This window comes from Etheostoma cragini, chromosome 23 (assembly GCF_013103735.1).
Source record: "Etheostoma cragini isolate CJK2018 chromosome 23, CSU_Ecrag_1.0, whole genome shotgun sequence".
In the NCBI taxonomy this organism is placed as follows: Eukaryota; Metazoa; Chordata; class Actinopteri; order Perciformes; family Percidae; genus Etheostoma; species Etheostoma cragini.
The window spans coordinates 7705009-7721381 of NC_048429.1; the positions used below are offsets into that span (position 1 = coordinate 7705009).

Consider the following 16373-nt stretch of genomic DNA (forward strand, 5'->3'; position numbering starts at 1 on the left):
ATATATCACATACAGAAATTCAAAGAGTAAAAAAATAATCCCTTGCAGAAATTTGAAGAGTTAGAAAAATAATTAGTGATGCTGTGGGCACTGAACGACATTTGAAAAACAAGTACCGTACTATAAAATACTCCATATTTCTGGTTGACTTTTTTATTTTTTATTTCATTGCGATGTACCTTCTCTCCGGGCTCTCCACGAGGACCTTCAATACCTTGTATACCAATTCCTTCTTTACCCTGCAAAATAAGAATATTTATTAGCCAAGTTATTCAGTCTTACATTCAATTATTTTAAGTAGACTGTTGCACAATGTGTAATATCTTTTAATAATAACACTTTACCTGCTCTCCTTTCTGACCTGGTAACCCTGGCATCCCATCAATGCCAACGGGACCAGGCAAACCTGCAATACCCTGCGGTAGATGGAATATGTGTGCGTGTATGTCAGAGTTTGGGTGTGAGAGACAGCAAGAAGGAAACAAAGAGAAGAGAAAAAAAAAACACTTTCAGTAGGCAACTCTCAATAATCTTTCAATTGGGTTATGCAATGTCGACTTACAATAATTCAATATCAACTATGTGCTTACATCTTTTCCCGACTCTCCTTTGTCTCCTTTCACACCCTGCTTCCCACGTAAACCCTTGTCAAAAATAATGGAAGTATTATCAGATAAAAATGAAGCAATTAACGTTTAATACCTGCTATTATCTGATTCTGAAGCAATAAAAATAGGCCTTATATTCAAGTAAGCAATTTATGATGCATATATTAGGCTTTAAAATTGCAAATATTTTTTGCAGTGCTCCTTTTTAAAAAGACTCATAAAGGGCTGAAAACCACCTTCATACTTACTTTTGCTCCAACATCCCCAGGATCTCCCTACAAAGTGTAATCAATAAAAACAACTCTGGTTAAGAATTTTCTGACACTTCATAGTGATTGCTGTAGGTCATGCTGACAGTGCATGATGTAATGTGATAAAATAAAGAAAAGAATAAAGAATACAAGATCATCATTGCAATATGGGCTTTTCTTTTTACTTTTAATTTGAAATCTGTTTACATTACCTTGACAGATAATCCTGGTGACCCTGGTGGCCCCGGCTGGCCAGGTAGGCCTGGAGCGCCATTGACCCCTGATACACCAGGCGGCCCCTGGGGGCCCTGTAACATGCAATGATTAGTTTTTGAGTTGTCCTGAAGTTCACTATTTGAAAACTAAAGAATATTTTTAAAACTCACTGAAGATCCTGGCTCTCCTTTTCGTCCAGGAACAAAATTTGCGTCTGTGCCAGCTATAACATATCCAGGCTCTCCCTAAGTGGAAACACAAAAAAACATGGATACTTGGACACACAACAGAGCATTTACATTCTTGGTTGTTGTAGTTGTAGCACACACAAAAAAAACTTTCACAAAAGTAGATAAATCAAGCAGACAACTGTTTCATGAGCTCAAATCTTAGCAAAAACAGTCATGAAAAGCACATGTTAAACTTACTCTTTCTCCCCTATGTCCCTTTGGACCAGTGTGTCCAGGTGGACCCTTCCATTTGAAGAAACATGAAGAGAAATTATCAGATGGATACATACAACAAATATTAAACATAAAAATGTTCTGATATGTATAGAAACATCAAAAGGTTTAAGGTTGAGCTGTGTACAGTACAGTAATCACAAACCCAAAGGTCTTTGTTGCATATCATCCACATTATTAAACCAGGTCAAATTAATCCATAAGTGAAATCAATGTTTTATATATGTAGCTAAAGTCATTTTGCGTCCCCTCTCCTCCCCATCTCATAGTAAAGGCAAAATTAAAACATCACTTCCTGTCTGATTTTAAAGGACAAAGTAAAAGTTGCTCAATGCAGATGAATACTTCCTGTTAGCGTCCTTTCTCCTCCTTGAATTAAGATGAAGTTTTGATACTTTATTTTTTATTTATCAAGTCCACAGTGGAAACAGAAACAGGTGATATTTGCAGCAAAAGACGGGACATCACATTTAGGGGTATTTTTCATGCTGGTCTTACCATATCACCTGGTATGCCTTGCGGGCCCTGAAAAAAAAAACAAATATAATTTTCAGAGTCAGACCTAAATGAGATTAACTTTAACAAGGTCAGTATGAGGATTCTTTTTTTATTTTTTATTTTTTATTTTTTTTATTTAGTTACCCGTTGGCCGGCAGAACCTGGGGGTCCAGTTCTCCCTGGTCGCCCTGGCAACCCAGGTACACCATCTGTTGCAGGAGGCCCCTGTCATATTAAAACATTATGGTCTGTGCGGGAAATATAATAACAGCCACACTCACCAATACAGTTAGAGCATGGTTGTGAGATTGGATACAGTTAATGGCAGGCATTACCTGCATATTTTCATTGTTAATTTATTCTGTTCTGATATATTTAAAACTGTAAGACAGCATTAATGTAGTTAACGTAAATGCCAGTAAAGCAAATGACATTGCAATGTCGTGAAATTGTATTCAAATGTAGAATAAGAAAATGGAAATGAACGCAGCTTGCAGCATTAATGGCACATGCGGAAAGAACAATGAAGAAACAAATGAATGAATATAACTTGCATAATAACTGAAACACAACTGTTTTGAACTCCAGCTTTAGATTGACTGGCTGAAACTGATTGAACTAATTTAGGAAATTGACTCTACTGCCTCTCCATCTTATTTCATTTCCTTCATTTTTGTGTGATATACTGTAGCCCTCTATCACTGATTGTGACTAATGCTGGCCAACTCTCTCTTGATTTTTAATTAGTAGTAGTTCCAGACAGTGCACAATGCACAAATGGGAATATTTCTCCTCATTTTATGTCATCGGAGGTAAACCACATAAAAACATTTTTCAATACTTTTGCCTGTATGACCTAGAGTCGTAAAATGTATACAGCCAAAAAGACAGTGAACAGGTAAGGTAATCTTGATCATTAATGATGACAATGGTGGTAAAGTGTATTGTGTGCATGTTTGTATATGTACTGTATGTGTGTTTGTGTTGATTCTTACCCTTTCTCCCTTCTCTCCTTTGGAAGGACTGAAAGGATCATACTGTCCAGGGATATGCCTAATTCTCTACATAAACAAAACAAATACTCCCAGTTATTCTAAATGTGAATAATAAAGATAGTAAAGTTTAATGGCAATGAGAAAACATTTACGCAGAATACAGAGGGGACAGTGGAGAATGGATGGAATTGTCTTAGTGGCAAGAAAGTATCATCACTTAACATAGTTAATGTTAAGCCATAATGTAGAGAAGAAAACTTGATGAAACATACCAGACCTCCGAGACCAGAACCATCTCCCTGAGAGAATGAGGAATAAGGAATACAGACAATAAAAAAACACTGCTTTTGCATACAGTTCTAAATCAATTTAACACATTTCAATGAACTCACCTTTTCCCCTTTCTGACCCTGGATAAAAAAAAAATGAATATGATTAATAGTTGTATTGTTAAGACAGAAAACTCAATCAAACCATTGTTAATGTGAGAAATTCCGATAAATGTCAGCACCTATCAGTGGCATTTAATTGGCTGCACTATGACTGATATGATAATGATGATGATGATGAAAGGGACATGAGGAGAATGAAGATTTTTTACCAAGTACCAACCTTCACACATTGGGAGGAGCAGGGACCCTGAGGCTTTAGCAGCTCTTCTGGGTCTTCAGTCGGGGTGTCCAACTGAGCTGACTGAAAATGGACATGAGGAAGAAGTAATACACTGACATAATATATAATTAAGTGGCAGAGATAGCTGTGTGGTAGTCACACCTTCCCCTGCTCTGACATCAAAATGTCAAGACAGCTTCAGTATTCCTTTCTACAGGGCCCTCATGACTCAGTTAAAATAGTGATACATTTACATTTAAGTCACTATGCGTGCCTGATCATCTCCAGAGGTGGTTAAGGTCGTCTCTTAGGTGCATTTATTTTCAATTTTCAATTTTAGTATAGTGAGTATTACCTAAAACACATATTTGGCGTTTGTAAAGATAGGATTGCATGAATAAAAATGAAATCAAATTTCAAATTTCAAGTGTGATTGAAATGTAACATTATCTCGGTGTAATAACACAGAAAGAAAATAATTAAATTTGTGTCTTGCCTCAGCATTTGGTTTGAACTCGGAGAGGAGTTCTTCACTACAGATGACATTAATGAATTCTCTCTCTATGGAAGGGAAGTCATCAAAGGTTGGTGAGTAGAAAATATTTTTGTAGCTGGTGGGTGCTGCTATCTTATTCAGCTCCTCAATGTCTGCATTGGAAACTCCAACTGCCAGGACACTGACACCTAAAGAAAAACAGATCCAAAGCATGAGAATTCAGGCAAAATCTTCCCGTTTTTTTTCTTTGTCTTCAAAGTTTACATTTTTGGCTACAGTGAAACTCATTATCAACACCATTTTGAAGGCTTTACAATAAGCTTTACTGACCAAGAGCACGTGCAATTCTAGAGGGTGGCACCACATTATCCTGGGCCCTGCCATCTGTAATTAGAACTAGAACATGGGCCACATCTTGCCTCATCCCCAGAGCCTCCTGGAACAGTTCCTGCAGAACGTAGCTGATGCCTTTTCCTAAAAGAGCGCAAAAGTATTAAGAGCAAATACTGAAACTTCTAGGAGAGTTTAATTCTAAATGGATGATATCTATAAATCTCTGTAATGTTTACTGAAACACATGCTGTTATATCATTTGTTCTTTTATATAACTTGATTAGATTAGAGCCTAGGTTTATGTCAAATGATATGTCAGCAGTGAGTATTAATACATCTGTATGGCAGCAGGACCAAGAACAGCATATTATCTGTTTACCAGCTTGGCAGCTGTTAAAGGCAGTGACATCAACAGCAGAACCGTAACAGTGTTATAGGAATGATCTGCCATCGGAAGACAAGGGGTAGAGGAGTGTGCACATTTGTGTGAGTGTCACTAACCTGTTTTGGTGTTGCCCCCTCCATAACGCAAGGCTCTGAGCGCCCTGAGCACAGAGTTTCTGTCTTTGAAGTCTCTCAGACGGAATTCAATTCGAGGCTCATCACTGTAATGAACTACAGCTATCTGAGAGAAAATATGCATAATCATAACGTCATCTAAATTGAAAGTAGTGTGACTTCAATCTATAGTTCTCAATTGCATTCTAATCAATACCCCTAACACATACAATTCATTAAAGAGACTGCTTTTTGCATGTTTGTAGGCAGGCGCTTCATCTTACTTGGCTGCCACTTCTTTTTCTTTTTACAATTACAAGCCATGGTGCTTTTGGGCCTTGTTTATTCTTTCTGCCAATGTTTGAATTTGATCCTGCCCAATTGGTGAAATAATTGCACATTATGTTCCTGCCAATGGAACTGGTTTGCACAGGAGACTCACTGGAGCAGTTTGCTAAGTTGCGGCAGCTATTTTAGTCTTTTTAAAGACTTTATTGGGGGATTTATTTGACAAAGATTGTTAGAGGTTGCTATTTAACATCACTGCAATACAGTCAAGTTTGTAACTGTAGTACCACACCAAAAAAGCCTAAGACCACAAGGCCATATTGTGACCACAACATCCAGCTGGAACAGTATAAAACAAAGAAAGTCTTGACTGAGAGACCGACCTGTGTGCCCTGAGGACCAATGATAGGGAAGTAAGTTGCCACTCGGAATATGAAGTCTTTCATCTTGATAAAGTTGTTTGCGCCGATGCTGGAGGACTCATCCACTAAAAATACTATGTCTGCTTTGGTCTTACCACACACTGACAAAACAAAGAAACACACAAACCTTAAATACAATTCACCATTGAATATATAACAAGGTAATACTGGGCTTAAAACTACACAAAGACTCTATTTCTTAATAAATTGGTACAACACTTTAACTGTAGATCATAAAACTTAAGCAATATCACTTTTTTGATATAAACCGTACCTGGTCTTGGTGCAGCTGTTGTCTCTGCACTAAGTGTGGTTAATTGAAAGAAGGTGACTTCAGCTGCTTTGGCTTCAGTGACACTTGGCAGACTCGGAGGCTTCTTGGTGGTTATGGATTTAGGCTGTGCCACAGCAATGGGGTGTCGGGTGGTCCTGGAGGATGTGTGATGTGTGGTAGTGTTGGTGACGTAGGCAGTCGTGACATGAGGGGTGACTGTGGCTGCCAGAGACTCGACTGTCACCCCCAGGCCATCCTGTCCCACTGAGATGCACAGAGACATGACATGACTGATTACAAAAAACTTGTGACAAAAAATGTTGTAGCCTAAAAAACGCGGGACATCGCTAAGAGCACCTTTAACACAAAATTATCAATATATTCAATTAGAGTATTTTAATTATGAGCAAATGTGTGGAACAATATAGATCCATATTAAGTATATCTTGGTCAATCAATAAGCATATAGAAGCATACCAGATAAAAGTTTGTGGATATTTCAGAGAGCTTATCAAACTATTTACAATAAGTCATGTCTTACATATTCTGTGATAAATAGTGCTTATAGGGCCCTCCACTTCTCCATACAAAGGTCGGATGGTAAAAATATAGGTTCTTCCATACTGCAAATTACTGATCATAAAAGAGTTGAAACCAGGTCCCAGGGTCTCTGTTTTTGTCTCCAACACTGAAAAGAAACACAAAGAAGAAGTTACGGTTGCAGAGTTATCATCACAGTAAAAGTATGACTACATATTGAAATACATGTGTCTAAAGTAATAAAACAAAATGGTGATTTTCAATTCAAATAATCAATCAAAATGTCATCATACAATGATGTGTGAGATGAATGATTTAATAAAAGGCCAAACTGCTTTATGCTGTGGTTCAGTGGGAATAGATTGACTGGTAATTAAGCAACACCTGAACATTTATTGATTTCTTGTGTAATACATTTCAAAGTAGACAAAATAACAACCATAGCAACAAGTTATTACATCAATTCCAACACAGTAACTCACTTGTATATATTTTGCTATTAATTTTACATTGACTTCATATCAAAGAAAAGGTGAGCTTGTACAACACTGTAACATAAAACATGAACAATATTTGTTCTTAATATTTCCCTTTTCAACAAAAGAGTGGTTATGCTGATAGTTAATACACAATGCATGCTACGTATGCTCTTTTACATGGTAGATTGATTCTGTCCTATTTTTCTGATGATTCTGGTGATTCTATCTTATTTTTAAACCAAGGGCTCTTTTAAACAAAGCAATGCTTATAACAGTGCTCAATGCACAATGTAATACAGTTAACACTGTATGGGAATTCAACCTTTTTGGGTAATATTAACAGAAAATTGCATGAATGTTAACGTGATGCTAAATGAAGGGTAAAAGTTGGTCTTACCTGAGATGTGCCTCCAGGAGAGAAGGTATCCAGAAACGCCAGCCACACGTGTCCAGTTCAGAACAGTGCTGCTCTCTGAAGTATTTAGAGCAGCAAAGCCATTCACTTTTGGGAGATCCACTGAAAGACACATGGATTTTGAAAATACAAAGTACAAGTCAAGGGCCATATTTGATAGATTCACTAAATCGTACAGCACGTTGAACTCATCTGGATTGTTTTTACAAGAAGCCAGGGATTATTATGATGCAAGTCGGCAGCTATTTGTGACCCAACAAATAAATAAAGCTGTTTTTGATGCAGACTCTTTGCCAGTCTGCTTACTAAGGTCAATATTGCCCCTGAAAACAATGATTATCTTCTTAACAAACGCTCAAGGTCAGAGTGAAAACTGTGTAGGCTTATATCAGATATGGTCCACTACAGGATTGTGATGAATGATACATTTAAAGTGACAAACTTTCATAACTTCAACAGAAGATTTTAAAGCAAAATTATATTTATTTTTTTACCAATTTAAGCTATCAATTTGAGTTATGTACAATTGTATAAATGTCTACATGAAACCTCAGATTGAGAGAACATATCATACTGCTCCTCAATGATTTTGGCAAGCAGGACTCACAGGTTCGTGCAGTGAGCAGGACTGGGCTTCCCTCCTTATTGCCCACCATGGAGGAAACCTGGATCTTATACGCTGAGCTCTCCTGCAGCTTGTGGATGGTAAAAGTGGTGGAAGCAGCAGATACCACATGGGATATTTCATCACCCCCTAAAGCAGGGAATAATCAAATCCAACATGTAGAGATAATAAGAGTGTGAAACAATACTGCTGTGTGCTCATTTACAGTTACAATTCTATTGCCATGAGCCACAGGAGTTTGAAAAGTGATATTGCAGGAGCTACAAATGATTATCAATCATGCAAAATGGTAGTAACACATTGTTATGATTAAAAAATGATGCCAATATCACAAAAATGTTTAATATCTTCAGTCAATAAAATGTAAGATTATGTTATTGGTCAAAGATATATTTGTTGAAGTGCAGCTAAATGAAGAACACTTTGGTAGGTAATGAATTAAATAGTTGCGGGTGTCCATCTGTGTGCATACATGCATGCATGCACATGTGTGGTTATTAGGTTGTAAGCCCACATGGTTGAATGTATTGCTGGTCCCTTACCCAGGAAGGGGATCCAGGAGATTTTGTACCCAGATGCCCCTGGGGTTTTCCTCCAGGACAGAGTGAAGAAGTTAACTCCAATGTCCACAACCTTCACCTCCCTCACTGCCTGGATAAGCTCTGAGTCTGAAACAGCAGCTAAAAAACAACAACATATAGTCATGGCAAGGGATTTAACAAATGCGATCTCAAAAAAATCACTACAAAAAGATTTTTTTTCTTTCAACATTGTAATCAGTTCCAATCATGATGCATTTAAATTAATATAAAAAAACATCATTCAATTTAGAGCAATCCAAAATCTCTGAGCTGAAGATTGTGTTAGCACACCCTATCATTTGTCTGAGTATTAAACTTGAAGCTTGGTGTAACACACTAACTTTGACAGTGACAGTGATAAAATGATAGCAGCTCTGCTGGCTTGGTCTCGGTGACACAGACTTTAAGTGACAACGACAGGAGCTGTGGTTAAAGTGGGAAGAACAAAGTACATGACTTGTCAGTCAAACAAGACACCAAGAGGCTGCTGTGGCACGGGATGAGGAACTTCACTGTCCCTACCCATTTAATTACACTGGAGCGCACAGCTGCACAGAGCTATTTAGATCTAAAGATGAATCACGATCAATTAAAATAAACCTCAGTGTGTGAGAGCTCACTTCCTGTACCTGTGAGCTGAGATAAGGAGATTTCTGGTCCCTCTGAGTTGCCGTACACTGCACAGATGGTGATTGTGTAGGTAGACTGTGGATTCAGGTCTTTGATATGATGGAAGAGAACACTGCGGCCCAGGTAATGGGACTGAGGGTTGCTATCACCTTTAAGCATGCAGGTACAGACACACAAATACACAAAACACACTATTAGAAACTGTGGGATATTTTTGTCACTCCCTCAATTCCTATTCACATTTTTAGACACAAACAAAATACAAAGGCTTTAAAGGTTAATTCAGGTTGTATGACAAGTACACAAACAGAATGTTTCTTTCATTGACCTAAACATATAAATAGTCCCCATATTGTTATGGAGCAAAGAACAACATGGCTAATTATATCACCTGTCTTCCAAGACAGTTTGTACTCAGTAGCTCCAACAATGGGACTCCACTCCACAGCTATGGAGTTGCTGGTGTAGGATGACACCTTGAAGTTGGACACATACCCTAACGGAGCTGAGACAAAGGAAAATGGAACATGAATAACCTACATTTGTTTGTGTAAATACACTCTTAATGACTGTTAATGTTATAATTTATTTTCCATCCAGGTGTAAAGTTACTCTTTAAAGAGTTTGAACTGATCTCAGGGCACTCTCAATACAAATGACCCGTTTATATTTGATGTTCTACGAAGGATATGGACACACATTACATAACGCTTGAGCTTGGTGGCAGAGAAGAGAAGAACACTATGACAAAAACTAAAAGTGTTTTTTGTTGTGACATCAAAGACACCACAAAGGTGAAAACATAGATAGAAAACATACTTTATGTCTATGGGTGTAAACAACTTAACCATTGTGTCATTATATTTGGCCTTTGCATGCTACTATCTGAATGAATGAGATGACTCTAGACAAAAAGAACAAGATAACATAGCATTATAGCCAGTCCTAAACCTCAGGTACATCAGTTGGATCGGAGACATATTGAATACTGGTACTCACAAGTTCGGAAGGTAGCACTGATCCCAGGCCCCACCACAGATCCAAACAGCACATAGAGAGACAGGACATACTCAGTATCATGGGCTGCATTCCTCAGCTGGTACTCTGTGGTGCTGCCATTCAGAGCAATCTGCCTGGGACGGTCCCGACCAACAAACTCTGAAAATAACATTAACATTGACAGTACAGTCACTCTTCCTTCCATTTGATTATTCCTCATGAGGGAATGAGGGAATTGATGGGTCTATGTTAATTATAGAGTGTGGTCTTGACCTAATTTATCTGTAAAGTGTCCTGAGATAACTTCTGTTATGATTTGACCCTGTAAATAAAAGTGAATTGGAAACCAAATGAAACAGCCGTTACCTGAAACTGTGGATTCACATCATTGATATAATTTAGATAAACAAGAGTCATGAGACACGACATAAGTCATGCATATATCTGGAAGATCCAGATACCACATATTTTATATCGTATAAAAAAACTGGAAGTCTAAAAGAGAGAGAAAGTGTAAATCACCAGGAGTTGGTCCCCAGGCCAGTCTGTAACCTGTGGCTCCTGGGACACTGTTCCATGTGAGATCAGCAGTATTGGTGCTCACAGCAGTCACCTTCAAGGTTTGTACTGCACTGCTTTCCACTAACACACAAAAAGAAAGACAGACAGAGAGGAAGAAAAAAAGGCCATCTTCAATCTAATCTTGCCTAGGTCTATAATTGTAACCATTCATGCCTTTATTTTGGTAATTCCTAGCAAGCATGCTAGTTACATGTCTTGACTTTGGTGGTGGTGACAGGCCCTTCAATGTCTCCAAAGATGGGGTTGATGGTCACGGTGTACTCAGAGGCTGAGTGGAGGCCCTGGATCATGTAGAAGTTAAAGTTGTCCCCGAGGTTAACATTCTCAATGTGGCCGTCTGAAAGACACAGAGAGGCACAGAGGCTCTAATATCACACTTTTTGGCTTTATTTCATTAACCACGCTCATTTCCACTTTGCTACACCCTTGTGTACAATTATGTAGCAAACAGTTAACAACAGTACCTGGTGATTCCCATGTCAGACGGTATCCTGTGGCACCCTTAACTGATGTCCATCTCGCCTGGACAGTATCTGTGGTGGCGTTTTGGACCAGGAACTTCTGAACTCGTACCAGCTTTACTGTGTACCACATCCATATACACACAAACATGACATATACAACATATGCACACACATACATTCAATATTTCACTTTAGTTGATTTAGTTATCATTTATAATGATTGAAAGTTATTTAATCTGATTTTTGATAGAGAAAAGGGAGATTTAAAGTAATGCAATTAAAGTAACAAACAAAACAAACATCTACATACAAATCTCAATAAATTCAAAACAAAGTAAAACCTCAGGAGATGTTTTTGTAGCATACCATGAAATAGAGATACAGGAGAGTCTGTGTAACAGACATAATGCTGGTATTTCTTCCTAGAACAACAGCACAGTACTGTGGAAATGTTATGGTACTGCACCTCGGCGTTTAATTCTGTTGTTTTAGAATGTTCCATACTTTTTCACATGACCTTGTCCTGCAACTGTTATTAGTTACAGCTATCTAAGCTCTTTTCCTGTCATTGTTTAATCTAGATTAAAGCTGATACACTTACATGTCTTGCCCACTATTGAAACCGTTTCACTTGGTCCCTGGGGGTAAACCGCATAAATACTGACAGTATACTTCTTATCCTCCTCCAGGCTGTCAATCACATGAGAAGAGGTGTCTCCAGGAAGCAGCTTCTCGTAAGCAAATCCAGGTCGGTTGGCTGCAGAGTTAAAATCAATTGAGGAATCAATACCAAATGAATATGCATTCAAATATTTAAATAATGCATTTTTACCAACAACAATAATTATAAAAAATGTGTATACATTAATAAATACACTTTTATACAGGGATGCACCTAGAAATTATTTTCACAGTCAATTAATCTGTTGGTTAATTTCTTGATTCATCAATTACTTGTTTGGTCTATAAAATATCAGAAAATGGTAAAAGAAAAAAAATTATCATTGTTTTCTAAATGTCTTGTTTTGTCCACAAATCACAGATATTCCATTTACTGTCATAGAGGAGCGAAAATAACTTGAAATTATTTACATTTAAGCAGATGGAATCAGAGAATTTTGACTTTTGTTTTGTTATAAAAAATGACTCAAACCGAATAATCAATTATGAAAGTGTTTAACATTTGACAACAAATCGATGAATCAATTCATCTTTAAAACTCTATTTTTATTTTATGCTTGTCTACTGTTGTAAAATTATAATAATTGCGTAGTTTAATGTTAGCATACATCTTGGGATGTAGATCATAAATCCGTTGATCCTCCCTAGAGGAGGCGTCCAGCCCAGGCGCAGAGAGAACAGTCCTTCCTCAATAACACGGAAGTTTGACACCTGAGGCAGAGGGGCTAAAAGACAGAAACATGTTGCTCAGGGAAGCAGGGTATAGTAAAATCCAAAACAAATATGCAGACGAATTTGTCTATGGTATAAAAAAAAAAAATGCATGAGCAACACCCACTTGTCTGGATGGTGATTGTTGCAGAGTCTCCTATGAGGCTGGGGTAGATGGCGTAGACAGTGAGGGAATATTCTGTTTTAGGACTCAGCTCTGTCACCACCGTTGTGCTCACATCTGCCTTCAGATCAACCTGCTACATACAATAAAGACAGCAGAATGAGAGGAGCTTAGTGTGTGTTTGTGTGGAAAAGAAAGAGAGAGTAGAGTGAAGGGATGACTATAATGAAAAGACAGAGATAGACTTCTGAAATGTGCACTTGAATACCTATCTTCACTTCCCATATGAGTGTCTAACTCAGTAAATCACAAGCATCCTTATGATTTTTTTACACTTCTGTCCAATACCCTCAATTCAAATTAGATCGCCCGTTGTGCTTCATACCATAATCCAATATATTCCTTATTTGGTACTGTAAAATAATTATCTGTGTCTGTCAAGGGTCAACTATACAACAATAAACAAGCACAAACAGAACTGCTGATACTGTATTGGTGAAGAAATGGGCATCATGCTGATCCCAATAATGCAACACTGTTGCAAGCTTTAGTGGTGCGCAAAAGAAATTGCACAAATGACTCAGGCTGTAAAGAGAGATGACTCACTGCATTTTAGTTCAACACTTATGCTGGTCACAAAGGTGACATGCTGTTTTGATCAAAAGTCAGTGCCGAGGACAAACAATTGTAGCGATTGTTTTGTAGGAGCTAAATATGACTATGCTCTGTCACATTCCAGCTCAGTAGCACTCTACCATCATGTAGACGCGTAATCCCTCACCTGTCTCTGTTGTTGGTGTCCACTGGAGCTGAGAGGGTGGACCAGGAGACGATATCCTGTGACATCACCTGTGGCCTGGCTCCACGTCAGTCTGAGGGAACTGTGGGCCAACTCGCTAACTTGCAGGTCTCTGGGACCCACCACACGCTCTTCAACTAGGATTGAGAGGCGGTACGGAAAGAGGGATAAAAGGAAGTAAGTCTGGATGTAAAATATGTCGGAAAGAGAAAAAACTACAGCGCAGGGTGAAATAAGAGAACACTATTAATCCTTTTATTATACTTTAAAACTACAATTTTTCAATATAAAAACTTAAGTTTTCATACTGCATGTTAATCTATTAACTCACCAGGCAGGGTAGTTTTCACAGGAAGGGGTGGTTCAGAGGCAGTATAACACACTCTGCGGGACAGTTTGGGAAGGATCGATTTAAGAAAAGAGTACTCAGTGCCCAGTAATAGGTGCTCCTCAGGTGGCTCTGACACAATCCTCCTCAACTCTGACTCATCAGCTCCCCTAACACCTGGTAACATAGACAAAAACAACAATTTAGACAAAGCAACAGTACTTAAATGCTTTAAACAAGTAACTCACAATTGCAGAGCAACACTTTTGTAGTGTTTTTCTTTTTCTTTGCATTTTCTTTACATACTTTCCTATAGACGCCACTAGCGGGAGCTGTGGCATTTCAATTGATTTTGTTTTTATTGTATGATGTACATACCCATACAAATCAAACTGTAGACATACAAAGGCTTAATCAAACTCTCTCTGGCACCTATCTCTAGTTTTGGCACTGTGTGTGTTTGTAAGGATTACGTTTGTGGAAGTGGGCCTTGACAAACACCCAATAAAGACCCAATCTGGTCTCAAAACGTTATACTGTATTTAGTAATGAAGCATAAATCTTAATAGAAGCAATCAACCATGTTGCAATTCATTTGGGAGAGTTGATTCACAATTGCTCTTGAAATCTGCACCTGAGCAAGATTAATGTGCATTTATTTTTTATTATTAATTTTTTTAGATTATTTTTGGGCATTTTAAGACCTTTATTGACAGGACAGCTGAAGACATGAAAGATGAGAGAGGGGGGGAATGACATGCAGCAAAGGGCCACAGGCTGTAATCAAAAACCCAGGCCCACTGCGTCGAGGAGAAAACCTCAACATATGGGCGCCCGCTCTACCAACTGAGCTATCCAGGTGCCCATGCATTTGTTTTCATCCAAGTTGTGTGTATGAACAGAACATGCTGCATATACAGTATCTGTACATTGGTGCAATCAATGCAATATTGGCTGTACAGGTTCTCTGCGGGAGTGATGAAGAAGAAGAGCAAGCCTCATTGTCAGAGGTGCAGTTTGGGGACACAGAATCGCCTAATGAAAAATGGGTGCGATTAGCACACCATCGGCTAATGAGCAGTAATTATTGCACCGCTCCCGGCTAAGGGGATTAAGTTGTGGGCTTGTGTGTGTGTGCGTGTGTGTGTGTGTGTGCGCGTGTGTGTGTGTGTGTGCGTGTGTGTGTGTGTGTGTGTGTGTGTGTGTGTGTGTGTCTATGTAGGAGAAAGAGGGTAAGATATGTGTAAGTATACTTGTGGAGAAACAGCGCTGTGTATTCATGAATACATATTTATTTTTTCCGCATATTCAGTGCATGAGTGCACTCAGAAAGAAGAAGCTCACGCACACTCACAAATACCCACACTGAATCCAATGAATTCAAATGTACAGGACATGCATTTCTGACTGCAAACACTGTAGATAAGCTGGCAGAGCTCGGATAAAATGTGAGGGACCGCTGCAGTGGGGATGTTCAAGGAATTCACAATACTAACTTCCACACTCACCTACTGCAAAGAGAGAAATCCCATTATCAGCTACAGCTCTAGCTGCGGCATCGACCTGGTCGTCTGAACGTCCGTTTGTGATCATTACAGCAATCTGTACAGGATTGAAACAGAATAAATCACTACAACGCAAAGCTATTAAAATGTAGTAAACAAAATCTTACTCACGCAATGATCTACCTTTATTTGTGTGAAAATGGTTTGGGTTTTGCTAAATCAACGCGTTTCACCAATGGAGGTTTATCCGCCCTCCAAATAACATTTTATTTGTGTAAAAATAACATCCGTGCAAACAGTTATGCTCAAAAAGCCCCCATGGACTTTTGACATGGTTTAAATGAATGATTTAGTGCGTAATTAAATACATTAAATAAATCAAACCCAAAGAACCCAAAAAGTGGAATTCAATGATGCTGGCTTACAACAGAGAGTGATAATTTGACCATTAAGTAAAATGTACTCAGTTTATTCACAGTTCATCCCTCAGTCAATAAAAAAGGCGGCTAGAAAGCATTGATATGAGAATGTAGCTGCTTTTCTGCATGTGCTCTGACTGTGCAATTCAATAGATCAGCCTAATCCTCAATACTCTGCCTTCCCACGTCAAGTGTGCTTCTGCAAGATGATTTGCACGCACACTCAGACATAGAGAGCTGATTGGAATGCTAACCAGCTGTGTGGCATACTGATGCTACACTACAACATAAAGACTGTCAGAGAAATTTAGCTGACAGAAATGGAGAGCTGTTGGAGGAGCATTTGGATATTTGACGAGACACTTATGAAACAAGTTTAGTTAAGTTGCTTAGTATTGTGATTGGGTCAAGAGGCCAAAGTTAAGACCAGTACATATTTGATGCATAATTATTAAGGACCCTGTGACAAAGCAGGTTAATCTTCATCATGAGTATCTTTGAATGGACTTTCTGAAGTGTGTATGGCACTGTTGGGA

The 16373-nt window shown here is 38.4% G+C and overlaps 1 protein-coding gene across 1 annotated transcript in view; it reads right to left on the minus strand.

The window, feature by feature from the left end:
* col7a1l (collagen type VII alpha 1-like) overlaps window positions 1-16373 on the minus strand; it is a 55249-nt gene that overhangs the window by 28104 nt on the left and 10772 nt on the right. The window contains exons 5-38 of the mRNA XM_034864121.1: window positions 15422-15515; window positions 13917-14090; window positions 13568-13722; window positions 12790-12919; window positions 12560-12676; window positions 11872-12027; window positions 11271-11387; window positions 10997-11143; window positions 10747-10866; window positions 10225-10383; window positions 9617-9730; window positions 9225-9374; window positions 8557-8694; window positions 7997-8143; window positions 7372-7491; window positions 6497-6643; window positions 5956-6219; window positions 5643-5782; window positions 4975-5098; window positions 4471-4614; window positions 4141-4328; window positions 3645-3725; window positions 3425-3442; window positions 3305-3331; window positions 3033-3098; window positions 2182-2262; window positions 2038-2064; window positions 1504-1548; window positions 1246-1320; window positions 1072-1167; window positions 857-883; window positions 591-644; window positions 345-416; window positions 180-239 (exon numbers count right to left, since the gene is read on the minus strand). Of these exons, the coding sequence (XP_034720012.1) occupies window positions 180-239; window positions 345-416; window positions 591-644; window positions 857-883; window positions 1072-1167; window positions 1246-1320; window positions 1504-1548; window positions 2038-2064; window positions 2182-2262; window positions 3033-3098; window positions 3305-3331; window positions 3425-3442; window positions 3645-3725; window positions 4141-4328; window positions 4471-4614; window positions 4975-5098; window positions 5643-5782; window positions 5956-6219; window positions 6497-6643; window positions 7372-7491; window positions 7997-8143; window positions 8557-8694; window positions 9225-9374; window positions 9617-9730; window positions 10225-10383; window positions 10747-10866; window positions 10997-11143; window positions 11271-11387; window positions 11872-12027; window positions 12560-12676; window positions 12790-12919; window positions 13568-13722; window positions 13917-14090; window positions 15422-15515 (3774 nt within the window). The remainder of the gene's footprint in view (window positions 1-179; window positions 240-344; window positions 417-590; window positions 645-856; window positions 884-1071; window positions 1168-1245; window positions 1321-1503; window positions 1549-2037; window positions 2065-2181; window positions 2263-3032; window positions 3099-3304; window positions 3332-3424; window positions 3443-3644; window positions 3726-4140; window positions 4329-4470; window positions 4615-4974; window positions 5099-5642; window positions 5783-5955; window positions 6220-6496; window positions 6644-7371; window positions 7492-7996; window positions 8144-8556; window positions 8695-9224; window positions 9375-9616; window positions 9731-10224; window positions 10384-10746; window positions 10867-10996; window positions 11144-11270; window positions 11388-11871; window positions 12028-12559; window positions 12677-12789; window positions 12920-13567; window positions 13723-13916; window positions 14091-15421; window positions 15516-16373) is intronic.